General features: G+C 43.4%; 2 protein-coding genes across 3 annotated transcripts in view; one reads left to right on the forward strand and one right to left on the reverse strand.

Moving 5' to 3' along the window:
• LOC135981923 (myb/SANT-like DNA-binding domain-containing protein 2) overlaps nucleotides 1-25,855 on the reverse strand; it is a 226,115-nt gene that overhangs the window by 30,332 nt on the left and 169,928 nt on the right. The window lies entirely within an intron of this gene.
• ENKUR (enkurin, TRPC channel interacting protein) lies at nucleotides 50-20,653 on the forward strand. Of its 2 annotated transcripts, none has more exons than XM_005302804.5 (6): nucleotides 50-351; nucleotides 811-905; nucleotides 4,237-4,382; nucleotides 8,095-8,324; nucleotides 17,742-17,888; nucleotides 19,990-20,653. In XM_005302804.5, exons 2-6 carry the CDS (start codon nucleotides 829-831, stop codon nucleotides 20,161-20,163), a joined length of 774 nt encoding a protein of 257 aa, XP_005302861.1. In that variant the 5' UTR covers nucleotides 50-351; nucleotides 811-828; the 3' UTR covers nucleotides 20,164-20,653. The 2 variants fall into 2 exon arrangements, with proteins under 2 accessions (XP_005302861.1, XP_023956722.1); XM_024100954.3 differs by having other exon boundaries at nucleotides 165-351; nucleotides 811-913.

The following is a 25,855-nucleotide window of genomic DNA, read 5'->3' on the forward strand; positions in this document are numbered from 1 at the left end:
GGGCTGCGCATGCGCAGCAATCGCCCCCGTAGCCTGCCAACGCAGGGCAACAATAGCGCGTGCGCAAACATTTCTCACAGCATCCCGTCCTACGTCAGCGCTCTTGCCACAGGGGCACTCCCACCCTGCTCAGCATAGTGCGCGTGCGCAGCATCCATCTTCCCATTCTTGGTGTTGTGTACCGCCCCCTAAGTTGCTAGAGGGCTCAGAGAGAGGAAATGAGGTCACAAATAGCCCCTCCCCTCCACACAGGCGTTACTAAGCAATAGTTTCCCATAGCAACTGAAGAGACAACAGTGGGCAAATCCCTAGTAGCATCATCTTCTCTGACCCGGGACCAAGCGGAGCAAGGTGAGGGAAGGAGGGAGCCACGGGGACGGGTGGGGGTAGGGTGATCAGATGTCCCGATTTTATAGGGGTCTTTTTCTTATATAGGCTCCTATTACTCCCTACCCCCAGTCCCTATTTTTCATACTTGCTGTCTGGTCACCCTAGGTGGGGGGGAGCGAGGGGTGATGGGGATAGGAGGGGAATGAGGGGGAATAGCGTGCTGGAGAGGAGGAGGAATGAAGAGAGGGAGATGGTGTGGGAGAGGGTCGTAGGAGAGAAAGGAGGGGGCAGGGGAAGAGAAGGGCTGAAAAGAATGAGTGGTGGAAGAGAAAAGGGGGGGAGTACCGGGGGGGATGGAAAAACAAGATGGAGAAAGGGAGGCAGATAAAGAGGGATTGAGAAAATGACAAAGAAAAAAGAGAGGGAACAAACATGGGAGATTCCTCAACAGTGCATACAATATAAATGCATTATCCCTAGGGCCCCATCAGGCCAAGGATGACAGCGCTGTGCGCCCAAGAGAGCATATATAATCTCCTACCGCGGGTGGAGGAGAAGCCTATCAAACTACCAAGGTACGAGGGTAAGAAAGAATCAGTTTGTTCTGTGACTTTGTCTAATACACTCCAGTTTTTATTGGTTCACATGGGGAATTGATATGGCGAAGCTGTAAATATATACCCAAACAACACACTTGCTATGGCTTGTTACTAACCATTATATTATTATATAAAAACAAACCAAATTTAATACAACCTTTTGTGCACTCCTTTTATAAAATAAATTGAAATGTTAATGAGTTAACAGGACAAAGATGTCCAGACTTTACCCAACTAAGGGGTCCACATTGCTAATTTGTCACATTCCTGGGTTCTGCGCCATTTATATATGAAAAATGGAGCATGGTGCAGGCCCGTTCATCTTTTCATTATTTAATGTACACCAGCAATGCTCTTGGCATTATACAAAATAGAGAGGAAGGTGTTTCCTGCCCTGAGGAGCTTTTAATTTAAATTCTGTTGCATTGCTACCCTCAATAGCCCATTGTCTGAGTCCTACATAACTGAAAAATTATTTCCTTCACTTTGTCTTGTAAATTACACAAAATATTTAGCACATTAAAAGGGACTTGTCTGATTCACATTTGGGAAGGAAGAGGGGGAAATCCAGTGACATGATATAAGAATAGTCAAGGAGAGAAGCTATCCTAAGACCCTTGTCCTCATACATGTCAAAAGCTCTACATTTTTTTTTGTTCTCCAGTTTTTAAATTGTATGAGAAGGAAGCTCTATGTCCTACCCAGAGGTCAGAGACATTAACCTCAATTTCTGGACCTCAGTAGCTTAGCTTGCATGATTGAAGAAGGAAAGCAGATTCTTAAATGAAAAACCCAACAATTCTGAAAAATCCTTTAATCAACTTAGGGAAATGCTAGGCATTTCTTATTTATGTGATCAGAACCATAGGGAACCACTACAGGAAGGAAATGGAAATTCACCTTAATGCTAATAGCATTCTCTCTCTCTCTCTCTCTCTCTCTCTCTCTGGTTTTACAAGCTCTGAGCCATGGTAGTTGCAACCTGTTCTGTCCATTCACTTTTATTCATGATCTGGTTGTACCTAGAAAACAGCTGTACAGTATTCCACAATAAGTCACACAAAGTATTTTTCAGGCAAAACAAAATAGTACAATACAGTACTATTTATGTGAAATCTCTTGAATCCCAATCTCCCTGTTAACTTGAAGGTGATTCCCTGTCTTTTAGATCACCCGCATCTAAAGACTGTAATAAAAAGAAATGATCTGTCTGGCACTTGCAACACCTTTACTTCTGTGCACATTTTCGTTAATGCTGCTACCATGACTCCCATTCAGCTGAACCTGTTTAACCAAAGTAATTCCTTCTGTTCTTTTTTTGATTAACTAGGTTGTACTATATATATTGTCTTTTTTTGCCTTTACCATACTTGAAAATGCGTCACATATTGTTGGGTAACAGCTTAGGGTTTAGCCATTTGAGAGGACTGCACAGTTTGTTCTATGACTTTGATACATTCCAGTTTTAATCTCAATGTTATTATTATGTATTATTATTAACAAAAAACAATTTTGGGGTACTACAATTTGATACCACAAGGGATCCATATCTTGACAACAGATAGATGTGCCCATAAATCCACGTGTCTTTTGTTGTTGTTATTATTGTTCCTTTCAGGTTTTTGTCACACAAGTAATCACCCCTTTGAACAAAGTAAGTTAAGGTGCCATTCTCAAGGAGTACAACCTTATTGCATTACAGATATGATGTCCAGAATTATGGACATATAGTGTATAAATGCTTCAATGCCTGGGCTCTTAGACCTAAATCTGCACTCACTGAAGCCAGTGACAAAATTGCCATTGATTTCAGTCATTCAGGATCAGCCCTATGCCATATAAGAAGTATATGATATTGGAACATAGAACTTGCTGTACTGGCTCCAACCAATGGTCCTTTTAGGCCTGGTCTACCCTGGAGGGAACGGGGGCGGGCGGGGAATCGACCTAAGATATGCAACTTCAGCTACGAGAATAGTGTAGCTGAAGTCGACGTATCTTAGGTCGACTTACCTCGCGTCCTCACGGCGCAGGGTCGACTGCCACTGCTCCCCCGTCGACTCCACCTCTCGCCGCGGTGGAGTACAGGAGTCAACAGCAGAGCAATCAGGGATCGATTTATCGTGTCTACACTAGATGTGATAAATCGATTCCCGATAGATTGATCACTACCCGCTGATCCAGCGGGTAGTGTAGACGAACCCTAAGTCTAGACTCTGACATTAGCCAGTGCCAGATGCTTCAAATGAAGGTGAAAGAAACCCTGCAGCCAGGGGACAATTATGAAATAACACACCCATAGGAGAAGTTTTTATACAACCCCCATCAGTAAGTGGTTAACATATGTTCTGAAGCATGAGGCTGTGTATTCCTTTATAATATAATTCTATCTTATCTAATGTAACTATAGATGCTGTCATAGTCAATATAAATTTCTAATCCATTTTTGAAAAATAGTAAGTTTTTGGCCTCAATATAAGTGATTGCAATATAATCTAAAAACATTTGTACAGTGCCTAGCACAGTGGGGTTCTGGTCTATGACTATTGCCCCTAGGTGCTACAGCAGTACCAATAATAATAATTATTAATAATAATAACAACTAATAATGTGGTTCTTTGCTCTGTCCATTGGCAGAAGCTGCCTCTTTTGGAGGAATGCTACGTAAAGTATGTATTGTATATTGTGGCTTGCTCTCTCCTTATACTGTATATGCTCAACTCTGGAAAGTCCCATGAATGTAGTTGAAGTCTTCATTCAGAAACCCTGTATGCATATTTTGAATGATCTTTGAACAAAGTATAATGAAGTTGATGTGCTAATCCTGCTGGATTGAAGACCCACAAGAAAATGTCATTTTAAGATGCAGATGATTTAAAAAGAAGACCAAGCAATGTGTGTAATGCAAAAGTATGCTTTAATCTCATAAAAATGTTGCTATAATGTCTTACTTTTTGTATGCAGTACCCAAAGCATTTTTTGTGGAGCCACAACATTTATTTGAATATTAGCTATAGACAAAGACTGCAATACATATATTTATACCCCGATATAACGCGACCCGATATAACACAAATTCGGATATAACGCGGTAAAGCAGTGCTCTGGGGGCGGGGGGGCTGCGCATTCCAGCGTATCAAAGCAAGTTCGATATAACGCGGTTTCACCTACAACGCGGTAAGATTTTTTGGCTCCCGAGGACAGCGTTATATCGGGGTAGAGGTGTGTATATATATATATATATAATATATATAAAAAATACTTTCTGACTTTTAACTACTTTCTGGTTATTTTTTCAACATTAAAGATATATATCAACATTTAGACCATCTGTGAAACATGAAATAGAAGAAAATAGAGCTCCATGGAAAACTATGGGACCAGCAAAAATTGAAGTACCATCTCCAAAAAACTTTCTTCAGAAACATTCAAAGGAACCAAAGCTACCAGACAGTATGTTTTTGGCATAAATATGTGAAAAGTAACATATGTTTCTTGTATTTTTAGGATTTGTATCAGTATTGAAAATGAACCCATTAACCTGAAATCTAGTCATATTTTTAAAGTTTAAACTAGTTCTATATGCTATGACTGCCTTTGTGTTCTCGCCAGTATTTGTGGTTTAATAATCATTTTTCTGGGGGGTTTTTTTTAATGCTTTTTCTCCCTTCTTTTGCTATGTAAAAGTAGGGGCGGCTCCAGGCACCAGCGCAGCAAGCGCGTGCCTGGGGCGGCAAGCCGCGGGGGGCGGCATGCTAGTCACCATGAGGGCGGCAGTCAGGCAGCCTTTGGCGGCATGCCTGCGGGAGGTCCGCCGGTCCCGCGGCTTCGGGGGCAATGAAATCTGGTCTTTTGTGTACTTTTACCTTTATGCTATAAAGTAGAGGTTCTCAAACTGTGGTCCAAGAGCTCCATTCAGGTGGTCTGCGGATAGTTCCCTCTAAGGTGCATGCCTGGGGGCTGCACACAAGAGAATGAAGGGCGGGGGAGAGAGGGAGAGACCTCCCTCCTTCCCAGCCCCGGCTCGGGGGCTGCTGTGGTGTGGGAGAGAGGGCACATCCAACACATTAGAAAGGTTAGACTACTGATATTAAAATATGAGTTGTGTGCTTTTATTTGTAGAACAAACAAACATTAATTATTACTAAGTTTTTTTTATATAACGCTTTTATCCAACGTGCTTTACAATAGTTAGCTAACAGTACAAACAACATTTGGAAAGATCATTAAGTGGTCCGCCGAGACCCTCAGCAATTTTCAACTGGTCCGCGGAAAAAAAAGTTTGAGAACCACTGCTATACAGGTTTCACGGGTGAAAACAGCATTTCTCAAACAGGAGGTCCTGATCCAAAAGGGAGTTATGGGGGTTTGCAAGGTTATTGTAGGGGGGTCCTGGTACTTCCACCTTTACTTCTGCAATGCCTTCAGAGCTAGGTGGCTGGAGAGTGGCAGCTGCTGGCCAGGCACCCAGCTCTGAAGGCAGCACCGTGCTAGCAGCAGCACAGACGTAAGGGTGGCAATACCAGACCTTGCTATCCTTCTGCACTGCTGCCTTCAGAGCTGGGCAGCTGAGGAGTGGCGGCTGCTGGCCGAGGGCCCAACCCTGAAGGCAGCAGCACAGAAGTCAGGATTGCAATACCATACCATGCCATCCTGACTTCTGCGCTGCTCTTGGCAGTAGTGTTCAGAGCTGGGCTCCTGCCAGCAGCTGCTGCTTTCCGGCTGCCCAGCTCTGAAGGCAGTGCCTCCAGCAGCAGCAGAGCAGGAGTAAGGGTGGCAATACCAAAACCTAACCTTGTAACCCCCTGCCCAACACCCTTTTTGGTCAAAACCCCTATAGTTACAACACCGTGAACTTTCAGATTTAAATATGTGAAATTATGGAATTTATAATTTTTTTAATCCTATGACCACGAAATTGACCAAAATGGACCGTGAATTTGGTAGGGCCCCAATTATTACCATCTCTTATTAGTATGGCCTGAATAGCTGATACTTAGAAGGTCACATCCTCTCTTACACTATCAGAAGTAGAGCAAGCAGCTTTCGCTATGAACCTCAGGGATGTTTTAAACGTAGACAAATGCAGGTAGCTACATGACCCTCCTGGCTTACGTTTATGTAACTTACGTTCTTGTAACCTTCCGCTCCCAGTAAATCCTTCATTGGTTCCCAGGCCTATACCTCTGAAGTAAAGGGGTGTGAACTCTCCCACCGTTTAGATTTTTTGTTTCTTTTGTGCTACCCCTTGTTTAGGTTGGCAAATTTTCATTTTATTGGATTCAGTCTGGAAGTTCTTTGTTTTTTTGGCTGATGTTCTTTGGAGGTCCCAGATCCTTCCTTTCCCTTATTTAAAAAAGGAAACAAACCTTACTACACCTCTACCCCGATATAACGCGACCCGATATAACACGAATTCGGATATAACGTGGTAAAACAGTGCTCCGGGGGGGGGGGGCGGGGCTGCGCACTCTGGTGAATCAAAGCAAGTTCGATATAACGCGGTTTCACCTATAACGGGGTACGATTTTTTGGCTCCCGAGGACAGCGTTATATCAAGGTAGAGGTGTAGTTGTTTATTTAATATGGATTGATATTTTCATCGCTGTCGGATGCAGTGTGTATTACTGAATTTTTTAGTAGAAAGAACATCCCTCAAGCTATGTACACTGTGAAAGTGAGAATCCTAGATGATGGTGTCTTTAAAGAAGGAGAAATCACTTACATTGTAATTCTGCTTCTTTACTGATATAATCTCCCAGGATTTTTACCTGTATGGATGTACTTGAATGTTTCATCTTTTTGCTCAAAAAAGGAATGACAGTTGAGTGCTTCACTCTGTTGCACCACTCGTGCTGCTGGAGAAGAGTGTTCCACCTCTTGGCATTGGTGGATGGGTGTGATAAGGGTGCAACCCTCAAAACCTCCTTAGTTTTGAGAGTTCCCAGTCAGTCTCCATCTAAATGTTTGAGTCCCAAGAGTGAGAATCCTGTGTAATGATCGATTCAAAGAAACAGAATTACAAAGAAAGTATGTACCGTATGTGCTGTAGTGCCTAAACGTAATATGTCAAGAATTGAAGGCACAGTATTACAAATAAAACAGCTGCTCTCTTGAATAACAGTACCTCCCAACAGTTTTACAAAAGCTGCTTTTACTGTTAGCCTTTTACCACATAATCCATTGTACAGAAACATACTTTTATTCATTCTCAAACTCTGGTCTGTGGCCCACTAATGGCCCACTGAACACTTACTGGTGGCTCACAGAGAGTTGGTTGATTATTTGGTACTGCATCTTCTCCTTGCTTCCAGCTGCCTCTGTAGTTGTAAAAGCAGCTGAAAACAAAGAGGATGAGCCATCGCTACAGCTTTCACTAGTGGGCTGCTGTCACACAAGAGGAGGAAAGGAAACAGAAGCTACCTTCAGTGACTGAAGCTCCCAGTAGGACTAGAACTGCCAGCGGTCTTTCCGTGAGAGAGGGAATGAGACAACTTGACAGTGTGTTCAGGGGAGAAGGAAGCCAAAAGCGTGAGCAGAATGCATAGGGAGAGAGGAGGATCGGGCAAGCATTTGCTTGGGTTTAGGAGCAGATAGAGGAACAGAGCAGATAGGAAGGTAGATGAAATGAAGAGCAAAATGAGACCATTTGAGTAACTTATTTAAAAAAAGACAAAATGTATTAAAGAGAGCTAAAATACGTAAGTATAAACATTTTATTTTTCTCTTCCATGTAAAGTAATAAAGTAATGCACATGTTTAATTTTATAAAATATTATACACAATTTAAAAATATTTCTTTGATGATGGTAAAACATAAGTTAAGTAGTATAATTCTCCTACAGCTAGCAGAAAACATATGGATCAAGTCCTATACGATAGTACTTTTAAATGGATTTTACAGTGTAAAACCTACTCAGAAGCCATGTAGATTTTCTGTAGGTTTTTGGTCCAACGAACTTTAAGTAGTTTTTCATTACAGTAGTTCCCCAAGCCATTCTTATGTTGTTAACCTAGTTGATTTTCATTTCAGAATAATTCTGTAAATTTTTTTCTTTCAGTTTTAGTTGTTTCTCCCACTTGAGATGCCTGAGAATGCTAACATTAAAAAATTACTTACTACTTTATACTAGCTACAAGGATGTTCATATGCTTAATTCCACAGGAAAAAGAGATGAAGGAAGAAAGAGGTTACTAACAATACCATCAGTGCCACACGTGACAGATCACCCACTTATGGGAATTCAAAGTAAAAAGAATTTCATAAATACAAATGCAGCAGATGTTATCATGGGAGTGGCTAAGAAGCCTCAACCTATTTGTGTTGACACAAGACAAGGAAACAAATATCTCCTTGAAACTTCAGGACTTGTCCCAAAATACATTAATAAAAAGGTATGTTTCGTTAAATTATAGGGTGAGTTATATTTGGGTTGCCTAACACTTTTCATTTTAAAAGATGCATCTGACTTTTTCTGAGAATTTCTAATACTCCATTGTTTGCAGCAGACATTTGAAATTCATCAGGGAGAAAGCCCTACGACCAGAGAAGTGCCTTTTCTTTTCACCATGAAATGTTGTTCATGTTTGGATCAGATATAAGCTTTGAATATTCTCATTCCCCTTCTCTTGTATTGTCAACAAACTTTTGGCACCACTGGAATAAAAGACTTGACGCTGACTTGGGCTCATGAGGCTTGGGCAGTAGAACTAAAAATTGCTGTGTAGATGTTCAGGCTTCTGGCTTGTCCTGAGCCCAAAAGTCTGCACAGCAATTTTACAGCCTTGCAGCCCGAGTCAGCTGACCCAGCCCAGCTGTGGGTGTTTAATTGCTGTGTAGACGTATCCTTAATCTCTCCATTCAATTGCAGAAAGCCTGGAATCCCTGAGATCCCCCAGCCCTGGGACAGACCTCATGGTGGTGCTGCCCCAGAGCTACAAACCCTTGAAGCCCAGACTCCCCAGGAGCCCACTTGGCAAGCTGGCAGGGAAACAAGCAGGTTTCCATGTGTTTTTTTGAAACATTTTGGGATCCATAGATTGGCATTTTCCAAGCTCCCTAAGGGAAGAATTGCAGAGGCTGAACTCAGTCGGGTCTGCTGAGTAATTGTGGGAGATACACAACGGGCTGTAACCCCAGGATCCTGGTCTAAAAGTGGGAGAATCGTGGGTCTCCACCCCAGGACAAAAAGAGGGCACAGAGTTTCAGTCAGTTCTGTAACTGTGATACATCAAATCTGGCATTTTCTAACTGTTGAATGCATGACCCTGAAACGTGCATAACACTCTTTTAACGTAGTTTTCTTTTGGAGGGGGTTGTATGTAATATTATTAATGACAGGGTTGAGATTTTAAATTATTTAAAGTAAAATGGGCATTGCTGTACATACTACCAAGAGCCATATTTTTACAAGGACTATCACCTAACAACTGACAACATATCTTCCAATATGGGCCAAATTCAAAAATAATACAATGACAATTCCATTTCTAGTGAAGGAGAAATGAAAATCCTAAACTTTTTCAGTGTATTGCAGTGCACATTGAAACTCCTTTATTGTGAAACTCCATTTGCAAGGCCAAATCCTTGTGCAGCCTCCATTGGGCTCCAAAGCAGCTACAAAAATACTAGTCCTGTTTCTCCAGAATTTTGCACCTTGACTAGTCATTTACAACTGTGTAGTGAGGGTATAAAGCGCTATCAAATCAGAAAGCCAAGACTGCAGAGGAGTAAATGGCTGGCTATTCAAAGTGCAAGTCAGTGAAAAATCAGGCCCTACATGATGACTGTGCAGGAGGAAAAGACAAGCATCAGACACTACACAGAGGGATTGTGATGGGGTGTATAAACCCCTCACTGACAGGAAAGGGGTCTGGGAGAGTCTGTGTACTAAGGTAGCTCTGACCCTCCAGCCCTGCCAATCATGAATGGTAGGGAGAAGGGCTTTAAAAGGAGGACGCTGCAGTCTGCAAGGGAGAAAGCCCCAAGAAGGGAATAAGTAGAATATCTCCTGAAACAGGAAGAGGAGCCCTTATGCTTAGAGCCCTGCGTGGATACAAAAATGTGGATCCACATCCGCCAGAATCAACCTGCCCCAGGGGCCTGAGCTGCTGGACAGGAAGCGGCATGGCGAGCGGCTGCTGGAGAGCCCCAACTCCGGCCTGCCGCCAAGCCCCAGCCACTGGCTGGTGGCTGCCAGCCCCGAGCGCACTGCGCCCCCCAGCCTGCCTGAGCCAGATGCCACGGGCCAGGCACCGCCGGTGAGTAGAACCCCACACAGTTGTATCTGCATCCAATCCACTATCCACAAAAATGGTCCGCATCCACGGATGCAGATATGAAGCTGATATCCACGGATTTGCAGGGCTCTGCTTATTTTGAGGGGGTGGTTCCTGGCTCTATGAGGAGTGCAGCAAACCCAGGGGTAAGCCTGATAGGGAGAGACTGCCTTGGCTACTGCCATGGACATTTTTGCTTTTTATTGATCCCAGTAGGGGCTTATTTTGTCAAAGTAAGCAGGCCCACAATGCCAGGGCCCACTGCAATGCCCAACAGACTATGGCCTGTACTGGACCAACCCCGTGGTGGTAACTAGGTATGATGAGGTCCCCAGCCTGGCTAGGGAAGCACCCCGGAGAGACTTTTTACAAGTGGTGAAGAATGCAGCAGGCTGACCAAAAAAACAAAGTGGGGCGGGGGCGGTGTTTAAGGTTGAGAAGTACCTGGCCAATACAACCTTGTAATGGATCTGGAATGGCTATTAAAATGGGTCACAGATTCAGCAGCAACAGGCCACCCTACAGCAGCAGCAGCAGCTGCTGCAGGTTGGAGCCCAGCAATAACAACAGCTTGTGCAACAGCAGCAACAGATGATAAGGGAATTAGCCACGTGCCAACAGGAACAACAGAACTTGGTGCAACAGATGCTGTCAGTACTTTAGTCCCAAGGAACAACTGGGGCTTCGGAGGCCCCCCCACCAAATGTTCCCCCACCAGATGCCCAGTGAAGCTGGCTAAGATGGGCCCTGCCAATGACCCCAAGGTGTTTATCGCTACTTTTGAGTGGGTGACATCTGCTGTGAGGTGGCCCCCAGAGCACTGGGTCATACTATTGGTGCCCCAGCTGTGGGGACCTGCTCAAGCCACATACTGCAAACTTGATTTGGGAGCAACCCGGGACTATACAAGGGTCATTTAGATATCTCAGAGGAGACCCACCTGGCAGTGTTTCTGGTAGAGAGAGGTACCTGCCAGATGCATGCCCTTGGGTAATAGTTCAGAAGTTAAAAAGACCACTGCTGGTGGTGGCTGAGGCCAGAGTCCCAGACAGGGGAACAGGTGCTGGAGCTCACTCTCCAGGAAAAATGGCTTGGGTGTTCAGGCATAGGCGTGAAACCTTGAGACAGTGGGCTTTATGGAGAACAATCTAACTGTTGATAATCCTACTGAGACGCATGAGGGCTGGTCATTGGGAGACAGAAGGACTCGCTGGGAGACAGCTACATGCGGCAAAAGGCCCGTCTCACCTTCACAAGGACCCTGGTTTCCAGAAAAAAGGCTGGGACTCCATGGCAAGATGACAAGCAAGGGCAACAGCCTGAGAGGGAACACCTCTTCATCAGCCCTATCATCACTACACAGTAAGGATCATATCAAGACCCAAGAGAATTCAGACCAATAGGAGAGCCTCCCACAGTGCCGCCCTCCAGTGTCCACACCATCAGTTGGGAAGTGTTTCTCCTGTGGACAGGTGGGTCATTTCTGCAAAGATTACTCCTACGTGGAGTGTGACTATGGGCAAGTATGGACTGCAGACACTAAGACATACAAGAAAAGCCCCACTGAAGGAGTGGTCCTACTGTGGGTAGAGGGAAATGAAGTGATAGGACTAGTAGATTCAAGGTGTGGCCAGACTCCCCTTACCACAGACCTTGTACGCTCAGCAATCCAGTAGCACCCTCAATTTCTTATAGGAGTCATGGGAAAACCGAGAACCACAGGCAGAAAATTTGATGCAATATGTCCTCCAGCTGTGTGAACTGCTTAAAAGGTTGGAGACCTTCCCTTGTGAAAACCTACAGAAGGTCCAATGATGTGAGGAGGCCGCCTACAACCAAGGAGCGGGGCTACACATGTTCCAGCCAGGCAACTGAGTAGTCCTACTGTTATCGTTTGAATCCAAGTTATTAGGCCAATGGCAGGGGCCTTTCAAGGTACTGCATCAGGTAGGCCCCTAGATTATGAGATATGGCACCCCGGGAAAAGGATAGAAACTCAGTCTATCATGTCAGTTTACTGAAGGCCTGGCATGATAGGGAGGCCCTTTTAATCACTCCCCTTACCACAGACCCTGAGCTGGGTGCCAAGATCCCAACAATGGGAAGGACCAGTTCTGTTGAGAAGGGGGAGACCCTCAGGGCATATCAAAAGACTCATCTGGACCTGCTGATACAAGCATTCCCCCAGGCATTTTCAGTCTTTCCAGGACATACCATCACATTCAGATGGAACTTGAATGGATGGTAAGAGAGACTGTTTGACCTTTACCCAGGAGGATGTGGGACACCATCAAGACTGAACTCCAAACTATGTTCGACTTGGGCATGGTGGAGGAGTCACACAGTGAGTAGCGAAGCCCCTTAGTTCTCATCCCAAAACCCAATGGTATGATGAGATTTTGCATTGATTTCCATAAAGTCAGTGCAGTTTTCAAGTTTGATGCATGCCCCAGGCAGAGGCACCAATTTTGTGATATGCCGGGGGGTGCTAGACCCCAGCCCCGACCCCACTTTGCCCCATCTTCTAAGCCCCCACCCCACCCCACCCCCTCTCCTGAGCATGCCCTGCCCCTGCTCCTCCCCTCCCCCCCAGTGCCTCTTGCATGCCACTGGACAGCTGATCGTGGCGCTCAGGAGGCGCTGGGAGGGAGGGGGAGGAGCTGATCTGCAGGGCTGCTGGTGGATGCTGAGTACCTGCTATTTTTTGGAGCACCCACGGAATTGGCGCCTATGGTCCCATCCCTAGGATAGATAAGCTACTGGAACCTCTTGGGGCAGCAAGGTACATATATACACTTAATCTTACAAAAGGGTATGGGGTAGAGTCCATGGACTCTAGAGTCCAGAGAGAAAACTGCATTTGCCCACCATTCAGGCTGTACCACTCTTGAACAATGCCATATGGACTATGTGGAGCTGTGGCGATCTTTCAAAGACTAGTGGGCCAGGTCCTCCTCCTATGTGGGTGATAAGCCACTGCTTATGCCGATGAAATAACTATATATAGCCAAGATTGGGACAGCCATCTTGGCCATGTTACCAAAATATTGCAGTCAATCGCCAGCAACAGCCTAACTGCCAACCTGGCTAAGTGCAAGATTGGGAACTCTGATGCCCCCTACTTGGGAATATGGTGGAGGTGGACTCACTTGTGGACAAGGTACAGGCTTTAGCCAGCTATCTGAGGCCCATGACCAAGAAGCAAGTTAGACAGTTTCTGGGTTCGTCTGGATATTACAGGCACTTCATGCCAAACTTTGCAACCATCCGGCCTCCCTCACAGACCTGATGAGGGATGCGAAACCACAGAAGATGCAGTGGTTTGATGCTTGCAGTAAGGCCTTTAGAACATTACAAGAGAGCTTATGATGCAAACAGATGCTCTTCAACCCAGACTTTTCGAAGGACTTAGATGGACACATCGAATGTGGGGCTTGGGGCAGTATTCACAGGTCATCGACGAAGAGGAACACCTCATACTGTACCTGAGTCAAAAATTATTTCTATGTGAAAACACATACTCAGTAATCGAAAAGGAAACCTTGGGTATCAAGGGGGCCTTGGATACTTTACATTATTACTTATTGGGGACCTCCTTTTCACTGATTATGGACCATGTACCCTCTGATGGCTGCTCATAAGGAAAGACACAAACACGAGGATCATGCATTGGTACCTAGTTCTACAACTGTACAGATTCCAGATGTCCCACAGAGCAGGAAAGGCTCATACAAACACTAATTTCTTTTCTCAAGGCACAGACATTCCAACTGACAAGGACAGCACATTCACTGCACAACATGAATCCCTGGTGTCATTTTTGAGTGGGAGGGTATGTGAAGGCATGTATAAACCCTACACTAACAGGAAAGGGGTTTGGGCTGCTCTGTGTACTAAGGTAGCCCCGCCCCTCTGGCCCTGCCAGTCATGCATGTTAGGGAGGAAGGCTGTAAAATGAGGAAGCTGCAGTATGCAAGGGGGGGAAGCCCTGAGAAGGGAGTGATGAGTGGTTCCTGAAATAGCAGGGGGAACCCTCATGCAGAAACACTCCCAGTGAACCCCAGGGGCAAGCCCAGTAGAGAGAAACTGACTTGGCTACTCAGCCATAAGGACTCCGACAAAGCTGCTGCCCAGGCACCCCTGAAGTGAGGTGGTGCCACAGACATTTTTGCTTTTTATTGATGCCAGGAGGAGCTTGTTTTGTGTTGAATCTGAACTTTTGCTTTTCCCCCACCTGTAAACAAAGTAAGCAAGTCCACAAGGGTGGGGCCCACTGCAAGGGACTAAGAGTCTGTGGCATGTACTGGGCCAATCCCGTGGTGGTAACTGGACATGTTGAGCAGCCCTAGCCTCGCTAGGGAGGTGCCCCAAAGAGATACTTTTTACAGGGACTCTGCACAATGGCATAGAGCATTGGCTCTCAACCTTTCCAGACTACTGTATCCCTTTCAAGAGTCTGATTTGTCTTGCGTATCCCAAGTTTCATATCACTTAAAAACTACTTGCTTACAAAATCAGACATAAAAATACAAGAAGCAGCACGCTATTACTGAAAAATTGCTTACTTTCTCACCTTTACCATCTAATTATAAAATAAATCAATTGGAATATAAATATTGTACTTACATTTCAGTGTATAGTATGTAGAGCAGTATGAACAAGTCATTGTATGAAATTTTAGTATGTACTGACTTTGCTAGTGCTTTTTATGTAGCCTGTTGTAAAACTAGGCAAATATATAGATGAGCTGATGTACCCCCTGGAAGACTTCTGTGTACTCCCTGGGAGTACGTGTACTCCCAGTTGAGAACCACTGTCATAGAGATCTTTGCGGTATATCACTGCATCAAACCCCAATCATGGTGGGAGAAGAGTGGCCTGCTACTTCCCCATATCCTGTAGTAACATCCATGTCTTAGCCACTCGGACATGCTTACAAGTCCGTTTTTCAGCTGCGTAACATTTTAGGGTGTAGCAAAGACCTTTTACTCAGCTTTGCTCCATTTCCCAGGGTTTGGTTCTTTACAGTTTTCTGTGTAAATTAATTTTCATTACATTTTCACCAAAAACAAGCTTGAAATTTGCACAACATGCTATCCTGTGGAGTATCAGGGCATGTCTACCCTAAAAAGGTAAGTTGACCTATGTTAGGTCAACTTACAACCACAACAGTAATGGGGAGCCCAGTTGCTGCCTGGAGTCTCCCCGTGGGGAACGTGGCAGCTGCCCCGAGACTCCTGATCCCCACGGGGAGCCCGATGGCTGCACTGAGGCTCCTGGCTCCCCAACAGGAGCTGCTCAGACTCCAGGCCCAGAGCTCCCCTCCAGGAGCCCAGCTGCACTGAGGAGCTGAGAGCCTGAGGGGACAGCTGAGCTCCCAGCGGAGAGGAGCCGGGAGCCTCCAGGCAACACCAGCGCTCCCTGTGGGGAGCAGGGAGCCTCTGGGCAGCAGTCCAGTTGCCAGCAGGGAGTTGGGTGGGCACAGCCCAGCAGGAAGCCTGGGGGGAAGCCAGGCTCTAGCTAGAGCCCCTCACTTGCCTCCATTGACAGCCTGACTTTCTTGTCAATTTCACAGCTTCAGCATGGACCTGTGAAATTCACAAGAATGACAGCCAACAGCCAATGTAAGTAACACGGTATCCACATGGACACTGTGCACCCTAAGTACACTGACATAGGCCCTACGCCTTCATGGAGGTGGAGTTATTATGTTGGTGTAGTAGTGCAGTTACATCAGCAGGAGCAAAGCTGTAGTGTGTTCACTGACCAGATTAGATCAACGTAAACTGCCTTACGTCGACCAAACTCTGTAGTGTAGACCAAGCCTCAGAGTTGACTCACTCTCACATCTCTCCTAGGCCAGCCAGGGAGTATTGCAAAGGCAGTATGCTCAGTCACTGGGGAAACAGTGCTTCATGTTGCTCTGCAGCGACCCTATGCCATTTCAGGAGTGGTGTTGGTAGGCTTCTAATAGAGCCCAAACTTTCCATGCACTGGATGGTCGTTGTGATATGCAGCTTTGGGCCAAAGGCGGTGGGGAGGAAATAAAGCAGAAAAATGTCTGGGATTCTCAGCCTTCAGAGGACCCTGAGCCTCCAGTGTAACAAAAACAGCTAAAATTGAAATAGTCATTGGTTCACTAATTGCAAAATCTCTACAAACTGCAGTTTACATTCCACAATGGTACTAGTATATGTCTCCTCCTGATACATTTGCGTAGTATCCATACATATCAACTCACATCTAAATCATTGGATCTTTATGAAAGGTAATGTGAACGCTGATTAGGATTAATAATATCCTTATACTCTCATCTGCAAAAGTTGGGTAAGAGTAAAACTGCTATACGCTGTCTGTTTTACCTAATGACACACTTTTCCATACAAATGAGCACCTGTTTTATGTCCAAAAGAGGAGCAGCAATCCATCTTCAGATCATAAAACTTGCAATAAATGCAGAATTGCTGTATAGAACAAGATATTGATTTGAAAAACCATACAAAATATCACAAAGAAAATTGTGTTCATTATGTTTGCTTACCCACCAATTTATGCAGAATTTTACATTTGAAACTACACTAATACTTATAACACTTTTGAAAGATCCATTAGAAAGTAAATTTTAGTATGTAAAGCCACATTCCAGTCAAGGGGATTTTTGTCTGTTTTGTACATTACCTCTGGAATTCATAGGAACCTCATGCCCAATAGCTGAGCAAGTGAGCAAATACCGAGGAAGGAGCAAAAAATGTTCCCATCCCTTGCACCACCTATGCAATGGCCAAGCACGGTCACAGTCCCACCCAGCACCCATTGGGTCACAAGCCACCCCAAAGATGGTAGAGAGGAGGTGAGCCCTTGACTGCCTCCTCGAGCAGATTTAGCTGAGTGCAATGAGAAGAGTACAGTGCTCTAAAGGATGATGTAGTGGGTGTGTTCCCCATGTATATCTGGGACCTTCTGAAGGAAGTGTACCTCCTTGAAACAATCCTGCCCAGAAAAACTGCTATATCACTCCTAATGCAAAACTATGTCTCTCAGACATAACTGAGACATTCTGCAACACATTATATTAAACATTTTGACTTTTTTGTATGGTATATAATGTTATAACAAAAATCTGTACGCATGAAAAGCAAAGGAATGTACATTTCAAAGTATGGCATTTGATGTAATGAAAGTATTGATATAAAATTAGTTGCACAGTGGTTAACTGGTCTAAAACTGTTCAATAGGCGAGTCTATCAATCTTTAGATATGGAGGTTTCAGTTTTTACTTCCATCTGGTTCTGAGGCCTTATACATAAAATTGATGAGAGTCATTTTCACAGACTTTGGACGGATTACAGAAGAATCAGGCTTGATGCTTTTCAGAAGATGGCCCTGACATGAATTTTATTGTTCAATAGTAATAAACAATATTCAAAGCTACCTTCGTAAATTTAAAATACCATTACTGATAATATTTATATCGTATTGTTCATTGATTTCTTCTTATAAGTTTCTATAGGTAACTTTTCCTTGACCTTTCAGGATTATGGTCTTACTCCCAAATACGTAATTAAACGAAATGAGGAAGTAAAGAGAGCTCAAGAAGAGTATGATGCCTATGTCAAGGAGACTCTGAGGCAAAAAGCCATGAAACGGCTCTCTGATGAAGAAAGGGAAAGTCTCCTACAGGTATTCATTTTGATTTAGGTTTCTTAGTGGTAAGTACAAAAGACAAATTAGATTTGTATTTCCATATAAGTAACAGGAAAATATACAGTGTATCCAAGTACTATGGTGTACAAGACACAATGCGTTTGGGTTGGCTAGCTTTTCACTAGATGGAGCTCTAGAATAATTATAAGTAGGGCTGGGCAAACAATCGAATCTGACTCTAATTTCACAGGTTTAGGATGCTCTAAAGTTCAATTTTACAGGTATCTCCCATCTGGGGCTTCAGTTCTGGATCCCTTCCCCCATAGCTTCAGTGAAGTCAGTGAAGCTCCAGGCAGCTACAGGGATTCAGCTGCAGGATTAGGGACTTTTGAGTCTTAGATAAATACAACTTCCTCTTTTTTTCCAAATTCATGACATGCCATGTTTAATGTATAGTGTATTTCATACAACATATATTCCAAAATGTTTTCCAGCATTAGCTAATACAGTGAAAAGGATTAGATAACAAATAATATCAGAGGGAGAGAGAAATAAAGAGGTATAGGCAAGGGGAAAAAGAGATATTTTCAGCTGAGACTTGAAACAAGGTATGAGGTGGAGAGATACAGACAGGAAGACTGTCAGAGATGTCAGGAGCTGTCAACAAGAAGGCTCTCGCACCAATAATGGCAAAATTGTGTAAAGCAAAAGAGAGAAGGCCACTACTATTTCTCAGTTTGCACCATGGATTGTGAAAGTGGTGAGTCTTTTATTTATAACCTCACAATAATAGTTATTATAGAGGAAGCATGTTCATTGTAACTGCCTATTTATTGGCCCTTTGCAACATTTATTGGGGGGGGGGGAACCCTACCATCTGGGCTGGAATTTCTCATGCTTATTCTTTTTGTTTGATAACATTCTGTTCTGACATTTTTCAGATATCAGAGTGTAATGAAAGAAGTACTTTTTGCTAGTTAGGAAATTTTCAGATACTTACTTTATTTGGATAACCCAATATCTTCTTTTAAATTCTTTATAATGTCACAATAAATAAATGGAAACAATTAGGGACAAAAATCTGAAATTTCTCTCAATTTCACTTTCTTTGGGTATACTTTTTATGAGAAAAAAAGAGCTTTGAGAATAGATTCAGTATACATTTCTCACAGATTCAGAATTCATGATTTTTTATATAGGACTAGATTGTCAATTTACAATCTAACCTATAAGAAGGATCAACACATTGTTATGCTGCCCCTAGAGCAGCCGTGGAGGGAAATTTTGACTCTTATGTCAAATGTTTTGGACTCCCCACTTCTCCCGGGAGGAAGTAAACTCCAATAGGTCTATACACTGGAGTCCGTGTGAAAACTCCCATTGTCTTCAGTGGTGCAGGATCAGATCTGAATTGCACACATTAAAAGGTACCACTAAATGACAAAAAGTAATGACTCTTCTAGGAAGGTTTCAGAAATCTTATATTAATTTTCATGATTAAATACAAAACAGTAAAGAATGCCTCATGTCTGCTGAATTGCTACTAGCTTCATACATATATTTTACTGACTTTGATTGTAAAGAAAAATAACATTATAAACCAGCAAGTAAACAGGCCCAAATTCAGCCTTTAGATGCACATGCTGCCATAGTCTTTTTTTTTAACTCATTTACAGATTACATTACCTGATTATCATTAAAGATTTCGAAAATAGCCATTACAAATAAAACACAACCATGCACAGATACATGCTACAAGTACACAGATAAAGCAAGTCTTGTAATGCCAAATGTAGTCACTTTAGAATGCCATTTTAAATCTGTAATATATTAACTTTCCATTAAAATGTAAGCATTGCTTGGATCACCCTACCTATTTTAGGACACCAGGCCAAATTCATCCTTGCTGTTACTACATTGACTTTTAAGAGATTAATTAATTGTACCCACTTATTTGACCCCATTAAATGTTATCCAGATGTTAATCAATTATTTTAACATCTGTTCATTGTTAAGGGAGGTGAGCACATATCACAGGGCAAAATGTTTGTTAATATTGCTAAATACTTTGTATAAATATAGCATTTAAACAAAATAAATTATTCTCATAAGTTTTCTTTTCATATAATGGATTTAGGGTCTGAAAAAGAATTGGGAAGAGGTACATCATGAGTTCCAGGGCCTTTCTGTAGAAATAGACACCTTACCAAAGAAGATCCATAAAGAAAGACTGGAAGCACAGATGAAACAACTGGAGCATGACATTAATATAATTGAGAAGCACAAAATTATCTACATTGCAAATAAGTAAGAACTGCCTTGCAAAAAAATTTTTTTACCCTGAGAAGAAAATGTAGATGCCTAGAAGAAGGAAATGAAACAAGTCCACCTTATTCAGAGACAGAGAAATAGCAAGTTTATACAAATATAATAGAATTTTAGCAAGTTGTTACATTTAAGGAATTTTTCATCTGTATAATTCACATATTTTTTCAAATAAAATTCTATATTATTTTCATTTTCAATAAAGAAGTACAAGTTTTATTTGTTCTTAAAGTAAATCTCCTTTATCTAGTTTTCCTAGGAATGTTATATAAAAGACTGATAAAAGGCAGTTTTGATATGTTCAAAGCACTTATTTTTTGGCATGGAAATGCTAAGTAATTGAACTAATTCATCTTAGAAGTGAACTTGGTAAACACACTGAGGGAGGAAATGACTTGCATACTAGTTATTAAAGAACTGCTAATAATGGAAAGCTTTGGATCATTCTGTTTATAAACAATTTGGTTACTATATCATACTTTGCTTTATTTCTTCATTTTTATTACTAAGAACAATTTTCAGTATATTTACAGTGGAGGCCACTAAAAAGTGTAACCTTCCAATAGTAGTGTTACCATGGACAGCAGAGTACACTGTGTTGGGGAATGAATGATTTTATAATCCTGTGATAAATGTATAGCAGGAGGAGTACTTTTTGGTTCCTTCCATTATACATATAATGTTAAATTGAAAGTGATGTTACAACACATGGGCATGACTTGGGCATAATGCAATGTTGGCATATTATAAACTACAATTGCATTTTGCATGAAAACTAAAACTTTTGCTTCTCCTTCCTGCTGCTTGTTTCCCACTTTAAAACATAATGCTTTATTTGTGACATCTCAGTCATTTCCATAGTAGCTAGCAATTATGCTGTCAGAGATAAAAACTGACTTCAGGTAGCATCAGGAACCAGAGGTCTTGAACCCTGGTCTACAGGACTTTTAGAATATGTCTATACAGCAAAGAAAAACCTGTAACTGATCTGTGCCAGCCAACTTGGGTTTGTGGGGCTGTTTCATTCATTTCAACCATGGGTTTTTCTTTGCTGTGTAGAAATACTAGGCAGCCCTATCTTGCCACCCAGTGACCTGCTAACAACTGCCAGAATAGCAGCTGAACTCAGACAGAGGACTCCTGTCCTGAAATCTGATTGGTGGAACACTAGGGGTCCTGATTGGTCCCCAGCTTATATTTTAACCCAAATACAGGAAGTTGTCCATGCAACTGAGTTCTCCCTGCCTATGACTGCTTTCCCTGCAATACCTGCTCCTGATCTCCTGGTAACTTGACCCTGCCTGACACATGAGTCCTTACCCTCTGGCTTGCTTTGAGCTGACCTCCTGGTATCTGACCCAGACTGACTTTTGCTCCAATCACTAGTTCAGATTTCTCAAGCCCTGGTAATAACAGTTTGCAAGGACCACTTAGGCCACAGGCGTGGACCTGATACCAATAGAATGGACCTGGCTAAACCTTTGGGAGCACTGGACTTGCCTGAGGGGGCTTCCTGCATTCAGGTGGACTGCCAAGTACTGGAGGCCCAAGTTGTCCAGCTGACTTGGGCGAATGAGCTCTCTTGCCAGAGTAAGTCACACAGTTGTGTGCAGAAAATGCCGCACTCCTGACAGACTCATGCAGCCCTGTTACCTGATACAATGGTCAGAATGGTGTGATGGTAATCTCCAGCAATTCCAGGTTTTATAAACCAGTGCCACTTTCTGTTCATGATGCATCCTCAGTGCTATAATACTGATCGTGCAAAGGTGAGCCTGGTCATCAGCTTGCTGTCGGTGGAAGCATCAGACTGGGCCTCCCCTTTCTTGGAGTATGACAGCCCAGTATTGTTGAACTGGGAGGTCTTCCCCCAAGCCATGTCAGTATTATTTGGTGATCCACAGCAAATGCAAACGGTGGAGGCTGCCCTAAGGAAGCTCTGACAGGGGCAGGGTACCATTGCCTCCTATGCCGCGCTGTTCCAGCGGTTCACAGCCGTTACAGACTGGAATGCGGCGACACAGGCATACCAGTTCTGATTGGGGCTGCAAGAAGAAATTAAAGATGAATTAGCCTGAGTACAGATGCCCACAAATCTGGATGCCCTTGTGAATATCACCATCCATGTAGACAATTGGTTATGGGGACAAAGGGAGGCAAAAAATAGGGGTCTTGAAACCCTCCAGTCTAGGTACTGGTCTCTTCACCACTGCCGCCTGCCGAGCCAGTGTAGGTGGATGTGGGCTGTCGATAGCTCACCCCCATAGAAAAGGAATGACAACACCAGCATTACCTCCTCTTCTACTGTGGGGAGTCAGATCACTCGATCTCTGGCTACCCCATATGAACTCCAAAGAATCAGGGAAAAAAGCTCCACCACACTTCAGTCTGACTGGAACACATCCAGTGTCCTGCCCGATGGCTCCCCACTTGCAGGTGCCAGTCCATTTGTACATAGCTGGGGTGTCCCTGCAAAATCCCATCCTACCAGTCCTCATTGACTCAGGTACAGCTGACTGCTTCATAGATGCAGTGGCAGCCCAGATCCTGCAGATTCCCCTGTAATGCAAGGCCACTCCTGACCTTATAGAGACTATTGACAGTTCCCCTTTGTCTTCTGGCCCAGTAATAGAGGAAACAGTTCCCTTGGCGCCCGTGATTCAGGGACACTGAGAAATGTTACAATTTGGTGTGATCCATTCTCTATACTTTCCCCTGATTCTCAGTATTTCCTGGCTGGCCCTCCACAACCCGCTCATTTGGTGGCAGGCACAGGAAGTTTGTTTCCCATCAGAGTTTTGTCAGCAGCACTGTTGGGGAACAGTAGGTCATCCAAACCTCGAGACCCAGATGGGAGTGGCTATCCAGACAGAACCTTGCATTGAAGCCACATCTGAACTCCCCTCAAGATACCAGGTCTATGCCAATGTTTTTGAAAAGAAGAATGTGGAAACCCTATCTCCATGCTGGGACTATCACTGCCTAATAGAGCTGCATCCAGGTGCAAAAATACCATTTGAACAAATGTATCCCATGTCAGAAACGAAGCTGACCATGCTCTGAGAATATCTCCAAGAGAACCTGGCCCAGAGGTTCATCCGCAAGTCGACCTTGGAGGCTGGTGCACAAGTCCTCTTTATCAAAAAGAATGACGGCAGTCTCTGACTCTGTTGATTACCATGCATTGAATCAGATAACTATCAGGAATCATTACCCACTCCTGATTCCTGAGTTGCTGGATTGCATGGGAGTTGCCCATATTCACGACGTTGGACTTCGGGGGAGCAAACAACCTCATGCAAATCAGGGAAAGGGACAAGTGGAAGACTGCCTTCCGAACCTGGTATGGCAACTACAGATATCTCGTAATGCCCTTCGGGTTGACCAACTCCCCAGCCACCTTCCAACATTTTATAAATGATGTGTTCTGAGACATCTTGGCCCAGTAGGTAGTAGTCTACCTAGACAATATGTTGATCTTCTTGTAGCTCAGTGGACTAGTTTGCCTTTCACTGCTACTGTAGCCCAGTGGGCTAGCTTGCCTTTATTATATTTACTGCTTTGCATTATATTCTGCTTTGCATTATATTCAGCAGTAATGCAAGAAACCTACAGGCCTATATCCTGTAAGACATGAGCTTCAGCAAGTTAGCATAAGGCTTGAGGCCTATGAACTTTGAACAGATAAACTTTGCACAGATAAACGGCCCAATGGAAAACCCCAAGTATTTGGGGAGCTGAAGATAGAGTTTAAGGGGAAGTTCGGACCACAGGTACATAATTCAACCACAGAAGTGTCCTGGCAACAAACTGATGTACATAACAGGTACATCTAAGGCTAGCCTGCTTGCTTGCCTATATTATATCGTTTCTTATAAGTTTCTTATTTTCTTATAGGGTTGATTATTTGTTTTATTATAATAGGTTTATAGGTTGATATTACAGTATATTTTGGCTGTAACACAAGGGGCCTGCAGGCCACATCCTGTATGTTGAGCTAAGGCAAAGTTAGCATACATATGTTTGGGACCTTTCATCTAGATAGATGGTGATGAGCTAAAACATAAGGCCCATGTATGGCTGCAACCTTTAACATAGAGGATGCATTAAAGCGGGTTGGCATAGGGGCTTTCCTAAGTTCATACTCTTTTAAACTTAACAGGTACACCACAACTTGGAATTTGGAAGGAACTGAAATAACCAGTTAGGACAGAAATAACAAATGTGATACCTAATCACAAGAGGCCATGGTAACAAATTGATGTATATGATAAGTTGAGATAATTGATAATACTAACCTATAGGAAAAAGACACTCCAATATTAGTAAGGTGAGGAAATAGAAATAAGGAAAAGGGGAAAAATACTCCCCTCAGCATAGCGGTGTCAGCGTAACATTATAAAAGTGGCATCCCAGCCTAAGGGCGGTAGGAGAAGGCGATGTAGTCCTTGGGAAGTGCCAGAATGATGGCCACCAGTGATGATGGGGAGGGTGATGAGAAAGATGCTGGCTAACATTTCAGGTTGTGCTACAGGAGATGGTGTGAGTATATGGATGTGCAGATGTACATTTTGTCGTATCTCTATCTGTCTTACAAAGTTGGGGTGTTTGTGACTGTGCTAAATAAACTATATTTGTAAATATAAAAGAGTTCCTATAATGTGAGCGTTGCAACTGTGCACATCAGGGTTCCCAACTATATAATAATTTGAATAATACTGGGCCTGCTCTTGGGGCAAGAACCTGTCAACCCTCAAAGTGATAACGGGATTCTTAAGTAATGTATATAAATAATACATAACCTAAAGATCAGGCAACATTCTCCAGCTACCCTAAACAGCATACCACTCATGTCCAAACAGTCCTGGAATGTTTATTGCAGTGTGGCCTTCACACCAAGCTCGAGAAGTGTGCCTTTGATCAGGCCTCCATGGAGTTCTTGTGCTTTATCTTATCCCCAGAAGGGATCCAGATGGACTCAAGCAAGGTCGAAGATGTCCAAGATTGGCCAGTTTCTTCACACAGAATGCAACATACAATGCTTTCTGGGGTTCGTCAATTTTTATTGATGATTTATCCTGCATTTTTCAAAATAAATCAAGCCCCTCACCGCTCTCCTCCAGAAAAATACCCATTTCCATTGGTCTCCTGAGGCCCAGCATGCACTCAACCAATTGAAACTCACCTCTACTACAGCACCCATATTGGTTCATCCAGATGTCAGATAAGCCTTCATTGTATAAACTGACCCCTCTAGTATGGTGATTGGGGCTGTCATCTCCCAACAACTTGGTCCTGAGCAAGTGTGACACTCGTGCACTTACTACTCAAGGAAGCTCACTCCCACAGAGCTAAACTCCAAAATACTTGATGAAGAACTCCTGATGATAAAAACCGCCTTTGCAGAAAGGTGGCACTACCTGGAGAGCTTGCCACCCACCCAAGATATTCACCGATCATAAAAATCTGGAGTATCTACAAAGGATGAAAGCCCTAAACCAACAGCAGCTTTGATAGGCCCTACATTTCTCATAGAATCATAGAATACCAGGGTTGGAAGGGACCTGAGGAGGTCATCTAGTCCAACCCCCTGCTCAAAGCAGGACTAATCCCCAGAAAGATTTTTACCCCAGTTCCCTAAATGGCCCCCTCCAGGATTGAACTCACAACCCTGGGTT

Source organism: Chrysemys picta, chromosome 2 (genome assembly GCF_011386835.1).
Source record: "Chrysemys picta bellii isolate R12L10 chromosome 2, ASM1138683v2, whole genome shotgun sequence".
NCBI classification, from domain to species: Eukaryota; Metazoa; Chordata; order Testudines; family Emydidae; genus Chrysemys; species Chrysemys picta.

Bases quoted from the DNA above. Each gene is read 5' to 3' on its own strand.
- ENKUR (XM_005302804.5), top strand. From the start codon at position 829: ATGACAGCGCTGTGCGCCCAAGAGAGCATATATAATCTCCTACCGCGG. The intron at 8,325-17,741 runs GTATGTTTCGTT...TTGACCTTTCAG, and splicing joins CAAAATACATTAATAAAAAG to GATTATGGTCTTACTCCCAA. The intron at 17,889-19,989 runs GTATTCATTTTG...TAATGGATTTAG, and splicing joins AAAGGGAAAGTCTCCTACAG to GGTCTGAAAAAGAATTGGGA.